The following is a 16819-nucleotide window of genomic DNA, read 5'->3' as shown; positions in this document are numbered from 1 at the left end:
CCATAAAGCAGCTAGGGAAGAGGGACCCCATTTCTCCCTTGTGTCCCCCGCTCCTGTGTGAATTATAGACGCCCCTGCCCCGATCGCCCTGCTCCCATCTAGGAGGTGTGTGTGCCTGACGGCAAGCAGCCCCGGGCCTGCCAGGGGATACATGTGACTCTCGTTGGCCTATGAGCTCCGGTCTTGGGTGGGGACCATGGCCCAGGTCTTCACATGCCCCCATGCTCCCTACCCTGCTTCTGTGACCTGATGCCCCACTTAGGGCCCAGTGTGGGTGTCATTTCACTCCCTGTCCCGGTCTGGTTTTTATGAGCCATCCCTCATGTGGACTCGAGGTGCATCAGGGAAGGTGGGCAAGCTGTGGGGTAGATCAAATCTGCTAGAACCTTCCCTCCTTTCTACGTCCAGCACCCAGGCGTCCTCTGCTGCTTTTCCTGCCCCTGGTGCTCGGCGTGCCGGTGCTGCCCTTTCCCTCTCTGGGTTTCAGTTTCTCCATCTATTGGAGGACGGTGCTACTGGGGCTCTGGAGTGCCTTCTGATCTGTGGTTCAAAGCCTTCCCCACCCTGTCCTCCCTTCAGTGCCCCAATGAGATGCCTGTATCTTCTTCCTTCTCATAAAAGCTCCCATCTTGGTCTCAGCTACTCTCCTTTCCTTCCTCTCCAGGTGACCCTGGAGACAGCTGACTTCCAAGATGGCCCCACTTCTTCTCCTAGGACAGGCAGGGAACTCACTGCCCAAGCTTGTCTTGGGTCTCTGGTTCCTTATGTGGAGATTCGGTTCTTCCTCCAGAAACGCACCTAGGACGTGTGCCTCATTCCCATCCCTTCCTGGGTTGACTCTCTTTGACTGTTTGGTTTGCTTCTTGGGTGTTTGGCCCTGTACACAGTTAGGGATTCTCTAAATACCTTTTAACTTCAGGGGTTTTGTGGATAGGTGTGTGTGTGGAAGGGGAGAGTGTGTGTGACCAAGAATGACGGTAAGAGAGTGGTTATTATTCCCCACTGGTGTCCAGTGGTCGGTCCAGATTATTGGCTTCCAGAGCTCTGTTTGTCAACATTTTTTTTTGAGAGGCTGGCCAAGGTAGTGTATACATTTTACATTGTAGCTCCCAAACATCTGTGTATAAATCATCTGAAAACATGCCTTTGATGAAAATACACTTACTCTCACTAAATTCTCATATTTGCCATGCATTCCGATAGTTTCCGTTCTATTTTATTTCATTTTTCAAAAATTTCTGGATGTAAACCACCAAATGAACTTCATATTCATTCCACTTTAAACGTCTTCTCCATTATGGTGTACATTCCATGAAGACAGGCAAAAATTAATCGAATTCCTATAATTAGTGCTCAATTCATATTGTCAGCGGATTCCTTTAAGCAAATCCTCTGGAGAAATATTTTTGTTCTGAGAAACAATTTCATTCAAAAGATAAGGTGACTTGTGTCACTGGTCTGCTTTCCTTCCACATCAGCTGTTAGAAATCTCAGAGACACATTAATAAAAATGTGTTCATAGTGCACATCTTTGTCATGATCTTATTCCTGTTTCATTTTATCTTCTTTTCCTTGTTAATTTTAATTTCTCATCTTATGATTTGTCCCAAATATTTAGACTTCCAGCTGATTTTAAAGATGCTCAGTGAGAAAACCACAAATCAGACATACCTAAAAGTAGAGACAGAAAGTCCCCCGTGATCTTGCTTTCAGAGGCAAGCCTTTTCATTTTCAGGTGTCTGTGCTGCAGACTGGCTTATTAAGAGACTTCCTCAGACATCAAAGGGATCCTGTTATTCGCATTATTCCTGTAGTAATGTATCACAGACATCCTTCCCTGCCCTTACATGTAGATCTCCCACTTTCTTTTAAACAGCCGTCTAGCATTCTCTTACTCATTTACTTCAAATTTTTATATTCTTGCTGCCTAGAGTTCTTTTCCGGAGCGAGGCAGATACTAAATAAAAAGTTACCTTAAAAAGAACAGTAGAGGTTAGGAACTAACCCTAGCCAGTTGACCAAACAGAATCCCCTCTAGTGACTGCTTCCAGAGCCACCAGTTTTTCTGAGAATGGAATTGCTCGTAGAAAGCCTGTGCGGGTCTGAGCTTGGGGGATGGTGGCAGACACCCCTGCTGCACCCCCTTGCTGGCCACCCCAGCCCCGGCTTCTGGGAGCTGGTAAGTGACAGAAGAGGGAGAGGTTTGCCTGGCAAGGCCAGGTCAATGCGAGGGATGCTCCCCAGCTTGGAGTGGGTCTGCAGACGCTCAGTTCTGCTTAGTCATGGCCTTGGGTATTGATTTCTACTTCAGGACCACGATTAGGTGGTGCCTGGTTTTTAACCCACCCAATGTCTTTTAAATTAACTTCATTTTACTTTCTAACACTAAAACAATGATGAATTATAGGCATGGAGTGATTAATCTTCTGAATAAATGTATCACGTATTTTATCTCAGTTATAGACTCCACACTTTATGTATTTTTAAACACTGATTCATGACTTTATGAATTTATTCAGAAAGAAATGATCTGTGTTCCTGTGGTCTCGTTACATTTACTGGAGAAAAGCTGACTGTGAATGAGGGTTGTTCATCCCAAAGACTGGTTTTTATGGTGGAGAGACACACCTGGTGAGCTGAATGGTGCCTGCTCCCCCAACCCACCTTTGCTGTCACGGTTGACACGTGGCCTGGGATCTGGGCCCTGTTTCACCTCCTGAGTGTCCTGTTCTATGATGGGCCCTAGGCGGACTTTGCTGGACAGTCCAGGCGGTGTAGGAGCTGGGCTAGATGGGCGTCTGACTCCCTCAGAGAGGAGCAGGTGCTGACCCGGTCCGGCCCCCTCTGGGGCGGGGGGAGATGCCTGCCCTGGGGGTGTGCAGACCTGCAGGGTGGGCAGCGAGCTGGGCCCTGGACCCAGTGCCCACGTAGCGAGTAGTTAGCAGGTGCTCTGTGCCAGGCCCTGTGCTGTTGCTGGGGCGTGGCCAGGCCAGGGAAGCGTGTAACACAGACGCACCAGTAAAGTGAGCCAGCGTCCATGGGTGTGTGCGCCACATGGACCCTGGCTCGCGTGTTTTACGTGTGTTGCCTCATTCACATTCAACAGCAAACCTGGCCCACTTCTGCCCTTCGTATTCTCACTTCATGAAGAAACAGCAGCAAGGAGGGGTCGGGTCACTTGCTTGAGTCCACAAAGCCAGTGAGGGGCAGATCTGGAAGCTGACCCCAGGCTCTTTGTCATCTGGACAAGGTCAGCGTGCATCTGAACAGGTGGCTGCAAATGTTCTTAAATGGGGCAGCACTGCCCACCAGGCACCAACACTATGACAGTCGGCAGCTCCGCCCCCAAGGTGCGTCCTCAGGCTGCTCCGTCCAAGTTGCCTGGATGACCCGAGGCTGAGGTCCTGGTGGAGCTCCATAAAAGCCCAGGTGAGACCTGGCGGCCATGGGACTGGCAAGGAAGTATGCTTCCCCACCAGGTGGGTGCAGTAAGGTCTCTTCAAACCAGACGGCACGGTTACTGCTCTCTGTTGTTCCTGTTGACTGTGACCCTCGTACGTGAATGGAAATAGTAATCCCGTCTTTGCCTGTCTTACTCCGTAGTTTGGAGAATCAGTTGAGATGAGAGATAGGAACATGTTTCTTTTCTTAGATACTGTGTGCAGGTGTGCACATGGTGTGTTTATAGGGCTACAAGTGAGCGTCGGGGGCGTGAAATGAGATTACACTTAGAATTCAGATGTCAGGAAATTTAACCATAGACAGATGTGAAAGCCTCTGTTAATGGAGAAAAGGAATGACTGCTTTCTTGTCAAAATGAAGATGTTTGGTTTTAAACTTACTCCGTTCCTGCCATTTTGAAATGTTTGCCCGTTTCTTTTCAGCCGAGGAAGTGGACACGTGGGAGCATCTGGTTCGTGTCAGGCAAATGAAGCAATACTAAGAAAAGACTTCTTTTATAGAATGATGGGGCTTGGCAGTTTTCACATGACCTGGGCCCATTAGATCCCAGGGAGGCAGCAAGCTACTTTGATCAGCCCCACGCAGGGCACATAATCTCACTGCCGTTTACCTTGACCTGAGCTGTCAGAAGGGGATGTAAAGGCCTGGCACAGTTAAGAAAGAAAGACTAGCTCTGTACTTCCACCTGGGAGAGGCGAATGGATCTGGGCCTGGGTGTCAGAACTGCTGGTGGGGCTCCCTGACAGTGAGACAAGGTCTCCGCCCAGGTGCTCAGACATGCAGCATCGGGCTCTGCCTTTTTTCTCCTTTTTTCTTGTGGATGATGCCATCTTGGCATTTATTGAGGCTAAGTGCTCATTTCTCTGCTCTGTACGGTGAGAGGGTCTGCAGAGGTAGATGCAATGGATCTTGCCCTCAAGGTAGTGACAATCTACAAATAATACAAGACGACACCTCATAGGTTCACCTGCCCAGCTTAGACCAAGAGCTCGGGAAAGCAGGGCAGTGCCTTGCCTCTCTCTGCTTTCTTTCATGGCCTCATACGTAGTTGGTGCTCAAGCATTTTTTTTTTAAACATCTTTATTGGAATATAATTGCTTTACAATGTTCTGTTAGTTTCTGCTGTATAACAAAGTGAATCAGCTATATGTATACATATATCCCCATATCCCCTCCCTCTCTCATCTCCCTCCCACCCTCCCTATCCCACCCCTCTAGGCGGTCACAAAGCACCAAGCTGATCTCCCTGTGCTATGTGGCTGCTTCCCACTAGCTAGCTATTTTACATTTGGTAGTGTATATATGTCCATGCCACTCTCTCACTTCGTCCCAGCTTACCCTTCCCCCTCCCCGTGTCCTCAAGTCCATTCTCTACATCTGTGTCTTTATTCCTGTCCTGCCCCTAGGTTCATCAGAACCTTTTTTTTTTTTTTAAGATTCCATATATATGTGTTAGCATACGGTATTTGTTTTGCTCTTTCTGACTTACTTCACCCTGTATGACAGTCTCTAGGTCCATCCACCTCACTACAAATAACGCAGTTTCATTTCTTTTTATGGCCAAGTAATATCCCGTTGTGTATATGTGCCACATCTTCTTTATCCATTCATCTGTCGATGGACACTTAGGTTACTTCCATGTCCTGGCTGTTGTAAATAGAGCTGCAATGAACATTGTGGTACGTATCTCTCTTTTTTGTTTTTTACATCTTTATTGGAGTATAATTGCTTTATAGTGGTGCTCAAGCATTTGTTATGATTTACTTTCATGATTAACTGCAGGTGGTGCAACTTTTAACTCTGGGGTGGCAAATAGTTTTGACTCACATGCCCACTCCAGTCTGGGGGTGATGCCCGATTGGGCACCGTGTGAAGCTGCTTTAGGATGCAGTCGGAGGAGTGCTGGCTGGAGGCCGGCAAGGGGTGTCTGCTGCAGGGGTGCCTGGGGAGCAGAGGCGGTAGGCACACAGCGGTCATTTGCCTTCCCCGATAAGTGCATCGTGCTTTTGAAAGGGGGGGCGGGCAGAAGAGCACCCAGGGGAAATGAAACGCCCCAGTCTTCTCTGGAAGGGTGGAGCAGGATTTAGATCAATAGAAAAAAAATGCTTTCAGTGACGGAGAAGAGCAGTGACAGAGACCAGAGGGTCCAGTGAGTGTGACATATATGCAGGGTGTTATGGGAGCTGACAGACGGGAGCAGAGGGGTTCGTGGAGGAGGAAAGGGAGCTGGGTGGAACAGAGGCCCTGCACCCGGTGGGGTAACATATCAGCTGTTTGTTGGTACGTAGAGCATAGACAGATTGTGTAGAGGTCCTTGGGGATGCCAGATGGAGGAATTGAGATGTGATACTGTCCTCTGCTTTTCAAGAAGCTTTCCCAAACGCTCCACACACAATTAGTTGCGCCATCCCACATCTCCCCACGGGAGATTCCCCGTCCTCGGCTTTAGCTTTGATCGTCGTCTGCTCTGTCTAGAAATGTTTATGTATACATCGGCTGTCCTCCACCAGGACGTGGACACGGTCTTAGCCATCTTTGATCTCCAGTGCTCAGGACCGCACCTGGTGTGGAACAGATACCCAGGGAATATGGTTGAATTAAATTGAAATAGGGTGCCTGAAGTCCAAGCAAGGTGGGGTGGAGGTGGGCAGTGCCTTCGTGGTGAAGCTGGGTGAGGAGGTGTATGGCTGCCAACCATAGAATGTACCCACTATCAAGGGGTCCCAGGATGAGTGGGATGGGAAGCAGGCCAAGTCTGAGGCATCAGGTTTTCAGGAGTGTGTAGAGTCCCAGAAACCAGTTGGAATTGAAGACAGCAACAGAGAATGGATGAGATGGAAGGAGGAAATCTGGAAAGCTGAGCCTAGATGAAGTCCCAGAGGCAGTGACTTGCAGGGCTTACGGGTCCTGTGCACGGAGAACCATCGCTGAGCCTGTGGGTCAAAAGGCATCATCCAAGCAGTTGAATCTCTTGAGAAGTGAGGAGCTGCTGAAGATCCTCTTAGGTGCTTTAACTTTCAGAGAAGCAGAGTGATCCTGTAGGCCCCCAGTATCTAGTTAGGACTTTTGTTTGCAATTGACCAAAAACCAAACCTCAACTGGCTCAGTTTATTGGCTTTTGTAACTGAAAAGCCCAAAAGTGAGGGGAGAGTTTTGCCTTCAGGTTCGGCTTGATCCAGGGACTCATACAGGAGCATCAGAGCTAGGTGGTTTCCTCTTTCCGTTCGGCTCTCTCCTCATCTTTTGGCTTGGCTTCCCTAGGTGTTGGCTTTTCATCTTTATGTCCCCCTGGTAACTCTAGGCTTATAGCCTCTGAGAGCTCAGTCAAGCCAATGACAGAACTTCTGGCCTAGTGGCTGAGTGAAACCCAGGACTAGCTTTAACTGGACCTGGTTGGTGGGCACTGGGACACATGCCTATCCCTGAACCAGTAACCTGGGTCACATGCCGACCCCTGTGGCCCCTGGACTGAAAGTAGGAAAGGAGCAATTCTCAGAGGCTGTTACCCTGCAAGTTTTGCTGGCTGGCAAGAACCATAGGGAGCCACCCCCTGCCAGCTGCTTGCTTTACCCCTGCAGCCAAGAAGCAGCTGCCTCTGTGCTGCCGAAGAGTGAGGCCACATCCAGCGAGAGTGCCCTGTCAGCTTCCTCTGCCCTCTTCCCATGGACCAGATGGCTTTGAAGTTGGTCTCCATGGAGCGGTCAGCCAGGCCACCTGCTGGCCACCTTCATTTGTCATCTCGGGTACATTCTGGACGGCATCCGGGGCAGTGGCCCTGCTTGGCCTGGGTGGTCATGGGATCACTGGGCTGGCGACGGTCCTATGAGGTTTCTGTCCCATCTCCTGGTCCTCCTACTGGGACTCCACTTCCAGAGCCCGGGAGTGCGGCCTTGCCCCTTCCTGTCCCGGTGGCCTTTGATGGTGAGTTTCTGATGGTTCACAGGGCTCTTTCCCACTTCACTGAATCTGATTTTCACCGTCACCTGAGTGGGCAAGGGTGAGTATCCTGGTTTTATGGATGAGGAAACAGAAGCAGAAGGGGCAAATAGCTTAGCCGAGTGCCACAAGAAATGGGCTCACTCGCATGTGCTCTACAATTTGAACTTAGAAACCAAAGGTGAAGAAGAAGGAAGGCATGCTGCCTATTCCAGCCAGTCTCTTCATGTGAATGTGGCATCAGCTACCCATTGGCGGCCCTCTAAGTACATTCTTCATTAATACCTGCAGAGGAAAGCATTACCTCTGTTTACATCCCAGCACTCTGAGCTGAGGCCGCCTGCTGCTCCCCGTCCCGTGATCCCCAGTAGAGTTTACTGGAGGTTGAAGCACACGTCAGAACCCTGTAAGAGTGGCCGCAGCTCCCGAGGGCACCTCCTGGAATGTGTGAGGCAGCAGGTGGGAGGGTCTCTCGGGCAACCTCGGGTGACCTGGTCACCTGACAAGGCAATGGCTGCTCTTGGGTCTTGCTGCTCCTGGTTGGCTATCCTCCCTGGGGTCCCTGGTCCCTCACACGGCTTCCCTCTGAAGCCTGAGTCTGGACATTGCTCATCCGGTCATAGAGAATTGTAATTTCACACTGGAAGACATCATCCACTCAGGCTTCTTGTTTTACAGGCGAGAAACAGAGACCCAACCTTAGAACCTTACCTCCTCTCTCTCCCACCCCCAAGTCCATGGTGTCCCTCAGTCCCTTCATCCTCCCCCTCCCCTCACACCTGTGCTCCTGCAGCCCTGGACCTCTCATCACCCTTGACTGATTTGCCCTTGTGGGTACTCCTCCCTCTGACTAGAGGTGGGGAGGCCGTGGGTGCAGAGCAGGAGCTGTGAGGCTCTTCCCAGGTGTTTAGCCATGGGCGTTTTCCTGGGACGGGGCCTGCAGTATTGTTATGGGTGGGATGTCTGTGTCCTGCCCCCCCTCCCCCGACCGTGTTCATGTGTTCAAAGCTCAACCCCAGTAGGATGTTGTATGGAGGTGGGGCCTTTGGGAAGTGATTTGGGTTAGATTAGGTCTTGAGGGTGGGGCCCTCATGTTGGGATTAGTGCCCTGAGAAGAAGAGGAAGAGATCTCTCTCTCCGTGTGTATATTTCCACCAAGGAAAGGCCAGATGAGGACATCATGAGAAGTCAGCCATCTGCAAGCCAGGGAAAAGGCTCTCACCAGACATCAGATCAACTGGCACCTTGATCTTCCCAGCCTCCAGACTGTGAGAAATAAGCCTCTGTTTGTTTCAGCCACCCAGTCTATGGTATTTTGTTATGGCAGCCTGAGCTGACTAAAACAATTATGGAATGTCTTAGCAGGAAGGGCTATTGAATAATGTTTGGTCAAAACTTCTCATTTTGCTCATTTATTTCTTCATTTATAAATACTCAGTATCTATTTTTGTGACAGACTTGGGAATACAGTGACATATGAAATAGAAATGGTCTCTGATTTTATAAGAAATTATCATTTATTGGGAGAGACAAGTATCAAAGAGGTAGTTTTTTTTTTAATTAAAATTTTCCATTGTGAATAGGGCTATGCAGAAATATGGTGAGCTTTGACAGTGGGCCCAAATTTTGTCTGGGAGGTCAGCAAAGCTTTTGCTGAGAAAGTGTCATTTAAGCTGAGCCTCAAAGGACAAGTAGAACTTAGCCTGATGAAAAGGCGGGAATTGGTGGGGGTTGGGGTGGGGGGAGGCATTCTACAGCGAAGGAACTGGATGTGGACCCGAGTCAGTCAGGGGCTGAGCTGGGGCCAGCAGAACACAGATACAGCTCCAAGCCCTGCGTTCTCGCCACAGCCCTGTGCTGGGCTTGTGCTACTGCCGTGTCAGGGTTGTGTGCTCACCAAAGAGGGGAGTGGACACACACGGGGGTAGGCACACCAGGTGGGTGAAGCAGCGTGGGCAGAGGCATGGAGAAGGGAAAGCATGGACTTGGGAACACAGTGGGAGGGAGCAGCTCGGCCCATGATTTGGAGTGGACACTCCTGCAGGAGAGAAGCAAGGAAGCCCGAAGGTACAGAAGGGTGGAAGGCGAGGGCGTTCCCCAGGGGCTCAGGCTGGGGTTGAGAGAGAGGGCCTGTGAGATGTTGGGGTCAGCTATTTATTGTCTCTACACTCTGACTGTTGATTCCAGGTGTGTCATAGGAAGGGTTTTTGGTAACTTAGAAAGATTCCTACCTTGCTTGTTTTGCTTTTTGGTACGTATTGCTAGAATCCCAAGTTCTCATGTTTTTATAGTCCCCTTTCAGTCTGGCTTTGTTGCTTAATTCCTTCTCTTTTTTTCTTCTCTACCTCCTATTAGCACCTGTGCGTACTTTATGTGTGCCGTGTATGGTGCTGGATGCTGGGGTTACAAAGACAGTAAGAGATGATCTCTGCCAATGGGGACCCCGGGACTGCAGGACACAGGAGGGATATGTGTGTGGAGGGGAGACTCTGTACCTTCTGCCAGGGTGTACGCCAGGAGACCACTGCAAAGACTCGGGCCCTGTGGGTGGATGAGCAAAGCAGAGAGGTGAACCTTACATGGCTCATCAAGCCTTTGTTGATCTTTTGACAGCAGGCCGGGAGCTCAGTGAGGGTAGGGGTCAGGCTTTCTGAGGAGGACCCAGGTGTTCAGGGATAGATGGGTAGATGATGGATGGGTGGATGAATGGATGAACGGATGGGTAGATTGATGGTGGATGGATGGATGTTAGTACCACAGCACTAGTAAAGCGATGCTTAAAAATAGGACAGCTGCCAACCAAGTACAGTCAGAGATCCTGGCATCTCCTATTCCCGGCCGGTGGACAGTTTCTGTTTCTCGAGGCTCTGTGAGGGGTTAACTGGTTTGGAGACTTGGTTTAGAGCCTCTCCTGTTTGGTGAAACTTCACTGTTTAAAGAAGATAAATCAGGCTGCAGAATTTGATTTTAAGCCTTTATTTCTCTAGTGACTTGAGTCTCGTGGGGGACTTTGCATCCACATAATAGGGTGGTCTCTGGTGAAGAATTGGTGCTTTCTTAAAAGATGGTTTGCTGGCCCTGCCCACCCAGGATCCCTTGCTAGTGAGGCGGATCCCTGCTGGTGGCTGGTTGAGTGTGCCTGGCAAATGCAGGGAGACTGGGGTGCAGGACTCATGTACTCTTCTTGTTTAGCCTGGGCTAGGGCTTTTAAGGTGCAGTCCCTGCCCAGGGGCCACCTCATTTCATGTTCAGTTCTTGAGGGCCCTTGCTCGCCTCTTTTCAGCCATCCCACTCCTTCATCCTTTCTGTGGTTTCTTCCATCCCAGCTGCTGACTCCATATCTTTTCTGTGCGACGTCTCACGGTCCTTCAGCCAGTTGCACGTTCCCACCCCACCCTGCAAGGAACCTGACTTTTTGGCGGCTTCCTTTCAGATCACTAACCCAACATTCTTTTCTCAAATGAACAATCCTCTTGTGAAGTAATTACCTCCCCTTCCCATGATTGTTGTTTTGCAAGATTTTTTTTTTAACACTACATTTGCTTAAATGGGGAGGTGTATTTGTTTTACTGGAGTCCTTTTTTTTTTTGTGGTGCGCGGGCCTCTCACTGTTGTGGCCTCTCCCGTTGCGGAGCACAGGCTCCGGACGCGCAGGCTCAGCGGCCATGGCTCACGGGCCCAGCCGCTCCGCGGCACGTGGGATCTTCCCGGACCGGGGCACGAACCCGTGTCCCCTGCATCGGGAGGCGGACTCTCAGCCACTGCGCCACCAGGGAAGCCCTGGAGTCCTTTTAAATGGCAGGACTGGGGACCAGGATGACACTGGCTTCTGGGCAGACTGGTCTGTCGTGCTCTCCAGGCTGTGGTTGTTCACCTGGCACCATGGTAGAGTCTCTGTAAGAAAGAATCATGTTACAGCAAGGTTATATTTCTTATAGTCAATTCCATCAAGTAATGCACTGAGGATTTTGGAAAGAGAAACCAAAGTCTTCATAAAGGAGAGAGAGGAGGATGAGAGAGGGGGATAAAAGAACCCTAAACAATTCAGTTGCACGAATGGCCCTTGTATTATTGTGGCAAAATTACTTGTAAGTAAACGCTAAAGAGGAAAAACAAGCTGTGTTTGGTAGGTGTACTCTCTGTTCCCTGTCTTGTTTGTCTGCTCTGCACTATAGCGCTGTGTTGATATAGGGATATAACTGCTATGAATATTGATGGCAGCAAAAGCCTTTTTTTCCCCGTCTGGCCCAGTAAATAAAGCAGAAAGGATAAAACGGGAAGAGGAATTGTAAAATCCACGTGCTGTTTCCAGCTTACCTTGTTCCCTTACAACTCTAACTCGCAAAAACATGTTGACGATCTACCTTTGGTGGTCAGGATCTAATTTGAGTACAGCAGATTGGTTTATTCAGGGATTTTTTTGCTTCTTGTTAAAGCAACAGAGCGGCCTTTCCTTTTAGCTCTCCAAGTTAGCGTCACTGCCTCATTGAAGCTTTCCTGGATCTCTCCTCTGTAGCTAGTAGCAAAGTCAGTCTCTATTCCTCAGAATATCCACGGTGGCCTGAGTGCACCTCTCGTGGGAACCCACCACCCAGGGATGTGGCAGTGAACGGGAAGACGAGCCCTTGCTCTCACGAGGCTCACAAGGAGTGTAGAGAGTAAACAGAGGAGTCCTTGGAGGTCTGCGTGTGGCACGAGGGGGCACGCACGCTGCTCCTCTGGGAGGTTTCAGCGGCTCACCCCAGCCTGGAGGATGTGGCTGGCTGTGCGGAGGGAGTAGGTCGTGGTCCGAGAAGGCCTCGCAGCCTGCTGAGGGGTGCGGGGTGCATGGGATGAGATGAGCCAGGCTGAGAGCAGGACCTGATGGCAGATCTGGACGAAGCGTGAGTGTGGAGGTTGGGGATGAGCTAGGCTTTTAAAATTGAAAACACATTGACTCTGGCTAAGTGACACCACAGAGGAATTTATTAGACCGCTAGGATGGTGTTCTGAGGATCAAGGGGTGCTCTGGGGGCACGTTAGGAATACAGGGAAGTTGGGGGGGGGGAGAACCGATGAACTGGCTTTTCAGTGTGACCAGTGGGGAGTCGATAATGGGGGTAAAGCCTGGGGTACCGCCGGGGTTAGATGGTTTCCCTGCTGGTAAAGAGGAAGGATGCAGTGGTAAGACTCGGTGAAGTCCCACTCGGGACTGGGACTCGTCTGCGATGGAGGGGTGGCACTCTGGCGGCGGACGGCTAGACCCCAGGGTGGCTTAGGCAAAAAAGTGCTCACATGGAACAAAGCAAGTCCTTGCAGGGGAGAAGTGGTCTCACCCTTTGGCCTTATCAGAGGGCAGAACTGCTTATGAAGGTGCAGAGCTGCTCTTTGTCAGTTCCCTCTCCTGGGATGTCCTCTGTGTACCACAATTGAACCCCCACCTCTTGCACCAGACTAAACCTTTCGAAGATAGGACCACAGTGGAGCCATTTTTCTTACCTTGGCTCCTGTGTGGGGCCCATCGCGCAGAAGAGGTGCTCACTAGGCATTTCCTGAGCCAAATTTATTCACCCCCTTGCGCCAAGTATCTTAATAAATGAATTCTGTGACTTCCATTTTCCTGAGGCATTGGTAACTTTCCTCAGGTCTCACAGAGGGGAATTAATATCAGCAGGGGACTTTATGGGCTGTATGGGACAGTTTTAATTACTTACGAGTTTTCATTTAGTTATTATTTCAATAGCTTTTTGCCAGCAAATGCCTCTTGTAAAATTAATCGCACACATCTCAGTGGTCTATATTTCTATTGAAACCAAAGCTGTATAAAGAAAACCTTTGTAAAAGAGGAAAGAGCCAACATTTTTAGACCTGCTGATGGATGCATTTTCTCCAGCTCATGGAATCGCATGAGTTGGAACTGGAAAGGTCCTGAGAGCCCTCTAGCCTGAGGGTGGCATCTCGGAGGTCTGTGGCAGTCAAATGGGAGTGGCTGCTGAGTCTGGAAGAAGAGGAGGATTCAGGGGCTGAGTCCAGGCTCCCTGGGAACGTGCGTGGTGACCCATCAGTAAGTAGTGTCAGCCGGGAGAGGCAGCACGCCAGCAAGGAGGCTGTGGGCTTGCTGTCCTGAATCCCCTCCCCTTACTGTGCAGGTGAGGAAACTTAGGTCCAAGGGATTGGAGGGACTTGCCGAGGTCACCTTGCTGCTCAGTGACAAAGATGATCCTGACTTAGAAGTCAGATGGAAACCCGAGAGGAAGAGAGGGTCAAAGCAGATGCAATTTGCTTTCTTCCAAAGGATATTCTGTTCAAAGCCCTGTGGGAATCTTTGTTGCATCCTTGTGCTTTTCTGGGCCTGATTTGGCAATCTTGGGAGGAAAACACGCTGTATTTTGCAAATGTGTGCAAATAACAAACGTGCTGTTATGTCCTAGGCAGAGTCACTGCACACACAAGGCAGGTTGCAAAGTGCAGTAATATAGCCACTGATGAAAAGTGTTTTACACTTAGTTGCTTATGAGAAATTCAGTGTTAGAATTAAAATGCCTTCTTGCTCCAGGTGCAGTGTTAATTGTTCCATTTCTCATACTAAAACTTTGCTTGGAGAAGAATGTTTATATCTCTGAGATACTGATCTAATCCCTGTTTCTTTTCTTCCTCCCCATCCCCCCGCTTTTTTAAATTTCTTTGTTTCTCTTCACAGGAAAAAGTAGAATATGCCTTCCTGATTATTTTTACAGTCGAAACATTTTTGAAGATTATAGCGTATGGATTATTGCTACATCCTAATGCTTATGTTAGAAATGGATGGAATTTACTGGATTTTGTTATAGTAATAGTAGGGTAAGTCCCTTTTATTTGAGGAATTTTTTTTTTTTTGGGGGGGGAAAATGGGGGGGGGGGAAATGGGAGGTGGGGAGTAACAGAAAACAGTATTTTAAAGGAACAGGGTTGGTCCTTCGTGCCAATGATTGCTGCCAGAACGTGTCAGGAGTTCTTTGAAGCCTGATGATGCTGCTGTCGGTCTCTGGGCAGAAACCAATTTGAAATTCTCTTGTTGTTACTCCCTCTTTCAGTAACGTGTTAAGGAAGGAAGTTTAAGCTCAGCTTGTGATGTGACAGGGTTCATCTTACAGGGCCTTGGGCCTCCACAAATAGGCCAGCCCTGCTGGTGCTTTGAGTCCAACGTGTACAGCTCTTACGCTTAACACCCCATTAAGTTAAAAAACCAAAATAAAACAGTAAAAAAGTAATAAATCCTTCATAGCAGTGAGGTACTCTGCTATTTAACATCCCTTGAGGAAAGCTATTAATTTTTTCTGCTGAGTTGGGAGAAAAGACGTGGCACGCTACTATCCCATTTCACATAACAAAACAAGTGTTTGAAAAATATCAGATATCCGACATGAAATGAAATAAACCAGAAAATGCAAAGAATCAAGCCTTCTCCCCGAATCCTGCCACAGGAAGAAGACACCAACAGTTTCAGTTAAAGGAGAATGTTAAAATAAAAAACAGTGGAAAAAAAAAAAAAGAAAAGAAAAACAGTGGCCTGTGTTATTCTGGTCCTTCAACACCTGGAAGTGTTTCCAGCAAGAGAAAATGAATCAGTGTCGGAGGAATGCTGGGTCTTTGGGCCAAACACCCACATAGGAAAATAAGATCTATTCCTTTGCTGAGTCTTAGTTGCCTAGCTGTAAAATGGGTTGCTCCTAAAATTATATTTTCTCCTATATAGAGAGAATGTTAAATGGCCTTTCTGTTTTTATCTCCATGACTTCATTCAAATGACTTGTGCAGTTGAGCAAGGTGATTTTTCTTTTGGATTATTCTTTATCATGAATCCTTTAGCTTTTCGTGGGAGACTAATACTGCTGGATATTGGGAGAGTGAGATAAATTTTGAGCCTGTTCTTTCAAACCTAGGAAGTTAAAGTGGGATCCAGAGTTAGCCCAGCAGGATGATTAGACTTATGGAGAAAAATGTTAACTTTTGCAAAAACCACCCGAGTACATTGGACTCTAAGGTATTGTGGCAGAGGTAGTGAGTGCAGCATGAACTAAAATGAAGATACGTATCATACCTTCCTGTATTTGATGAACTTTAACAAGGAGTGGCAAGCAGGAGCCTTACAGGTCTCTTGGTTCTGGAATAATCTTGCTGTGACTCTCCTGACCCTGGACTTCCTGTTCAGCTAGAGTATGGAGCTGCTTAGCCCCATTTCTTTTGTCTCTACCCTACAAATCATCTTTCTGTTTGGAGGCATTTTTCGGATTCTCATACAGCACAAAGACAGGGAACCAAGAAGAGTGCGATAGTCTCATTGAGTTGAAGAGACAGAGACGAGTTCAGGGAGGCTGAGGTGGCTGAAATTTGAGAGGCATGATGTGGGAGCGGCGAGGGAGATATTGAGAGAAAGAGGTCTGTAAGCATGCCTTGGGGTCGTCTTGAGTTTTGGCTAAAGACTAAGCTACCCTACATGGGATGATAGTCCATAAGGCCAGGCAAAGATTACGAGTAGGGAAAAAAGAAAATCTGGGGGGCTATAGCTGACTGATAACTAGGACTCACATAGGTCTTTGAGTTGTTCAAGTTATGACCAACCAGAGTGGAAAGACCTCGTTGAACACCCTGGACTGTCAGTGGAGACCCCAGAAGGGCCATTAGTAGTACGGGCTAACTAACTCTAGAGCAGGGATTGGCAAACTGTGGTCAGTGGGCCAAATTCAGCCTGCTACCAATTTTTGTAAAGTTTTACTGTAACACAGTCACAAGCATTTGTTTACATAGTTGAGTTGTGTGGTTTAGGTCCACAAAGCCTAAAATATTTACTGTCTGGACCCTTACAAAACAATTTTGCCAACTCTTGTTCTAGAGTAAAAACCATCTGGAACCCTTAGTAATAATATTTGAAAAGAAGCCTGAAAAGGAGCAAACTGACATGCAAGTAACTTAAGTGCCTGCCAAAGCAAAACTCAACACTCTTTAAAGGAAGACCACAAAATCCAGATAATTAAAGTGTTCAGCATCCTGTCAGATATTACTAGGCATGTGAAGAATTGTGACCCATAATCAGCAGGAAATAGAAACAGGCCTAGAAATGACAGACATGGTGGGATTAGTGGAGAATTCCTTTACAGGACTTTTAAAACTGCTATTATAAATATGTTTATGGACCTAAAAGGAATATATGACTACAGTGAGAAAAGATGGGACAATGTAAAAAAAAGAACCAAATGGAACTTTGAGAGCTGGAAAACATATCTGAAATGAAAAATTCCCTGGATTGGCCTAACAGCAGATTAGACTCAATAGAAGAAAATAATCAAGGAATTTGAAGATATAGGAGTAATACAAAGAATAATGATGGAAAATAAATGAATACCACCTTGGTGACCTGTGGGGCAATATCAAGTCATCTAACATACATATATTTGGAGTCCCA

General features: G+C 48.2%; 1 protein-coding gene across 1 annotated transcript in view; it reads left to right on the top strand.

Annotated features, from left to right (window-relative positions):
- The window catches only part of CACNA1D (calcium voltage-gated channel subunit alpha1 D), a 320553-nt gene that overhangs the window by 148869 nt on the left and 154865 nt on the right, over window positions 1-16819 (top strand). Inside the window, exon 4 of the mRNA XM_082849132.1 lies at window positions 14078-14217. Coding sequence (XP_082705258.1) covers window positions 14078-14217 — 140 coding nt within the window. The remainder of the gene's footprint in view (window positions 1-14077; window positions 14218-16819) is intronic.

This window comes from Leucopleurus acutus (genome assembly GCF_964270905.1).
Source record: "Leucopleurus acutus genome assembly, chromosome: 10".
In the NCBI taxonomy this organism is placed as follows: Eukaryota; Metazoa; Chordata; class Mammalia; order Artiodactyla; family Delphinidae; genus Leucopleurus; species Leucopleurus acutus.
This window is presented reverse-complemented; position numbering and strand designations above follow the sequence as displayed.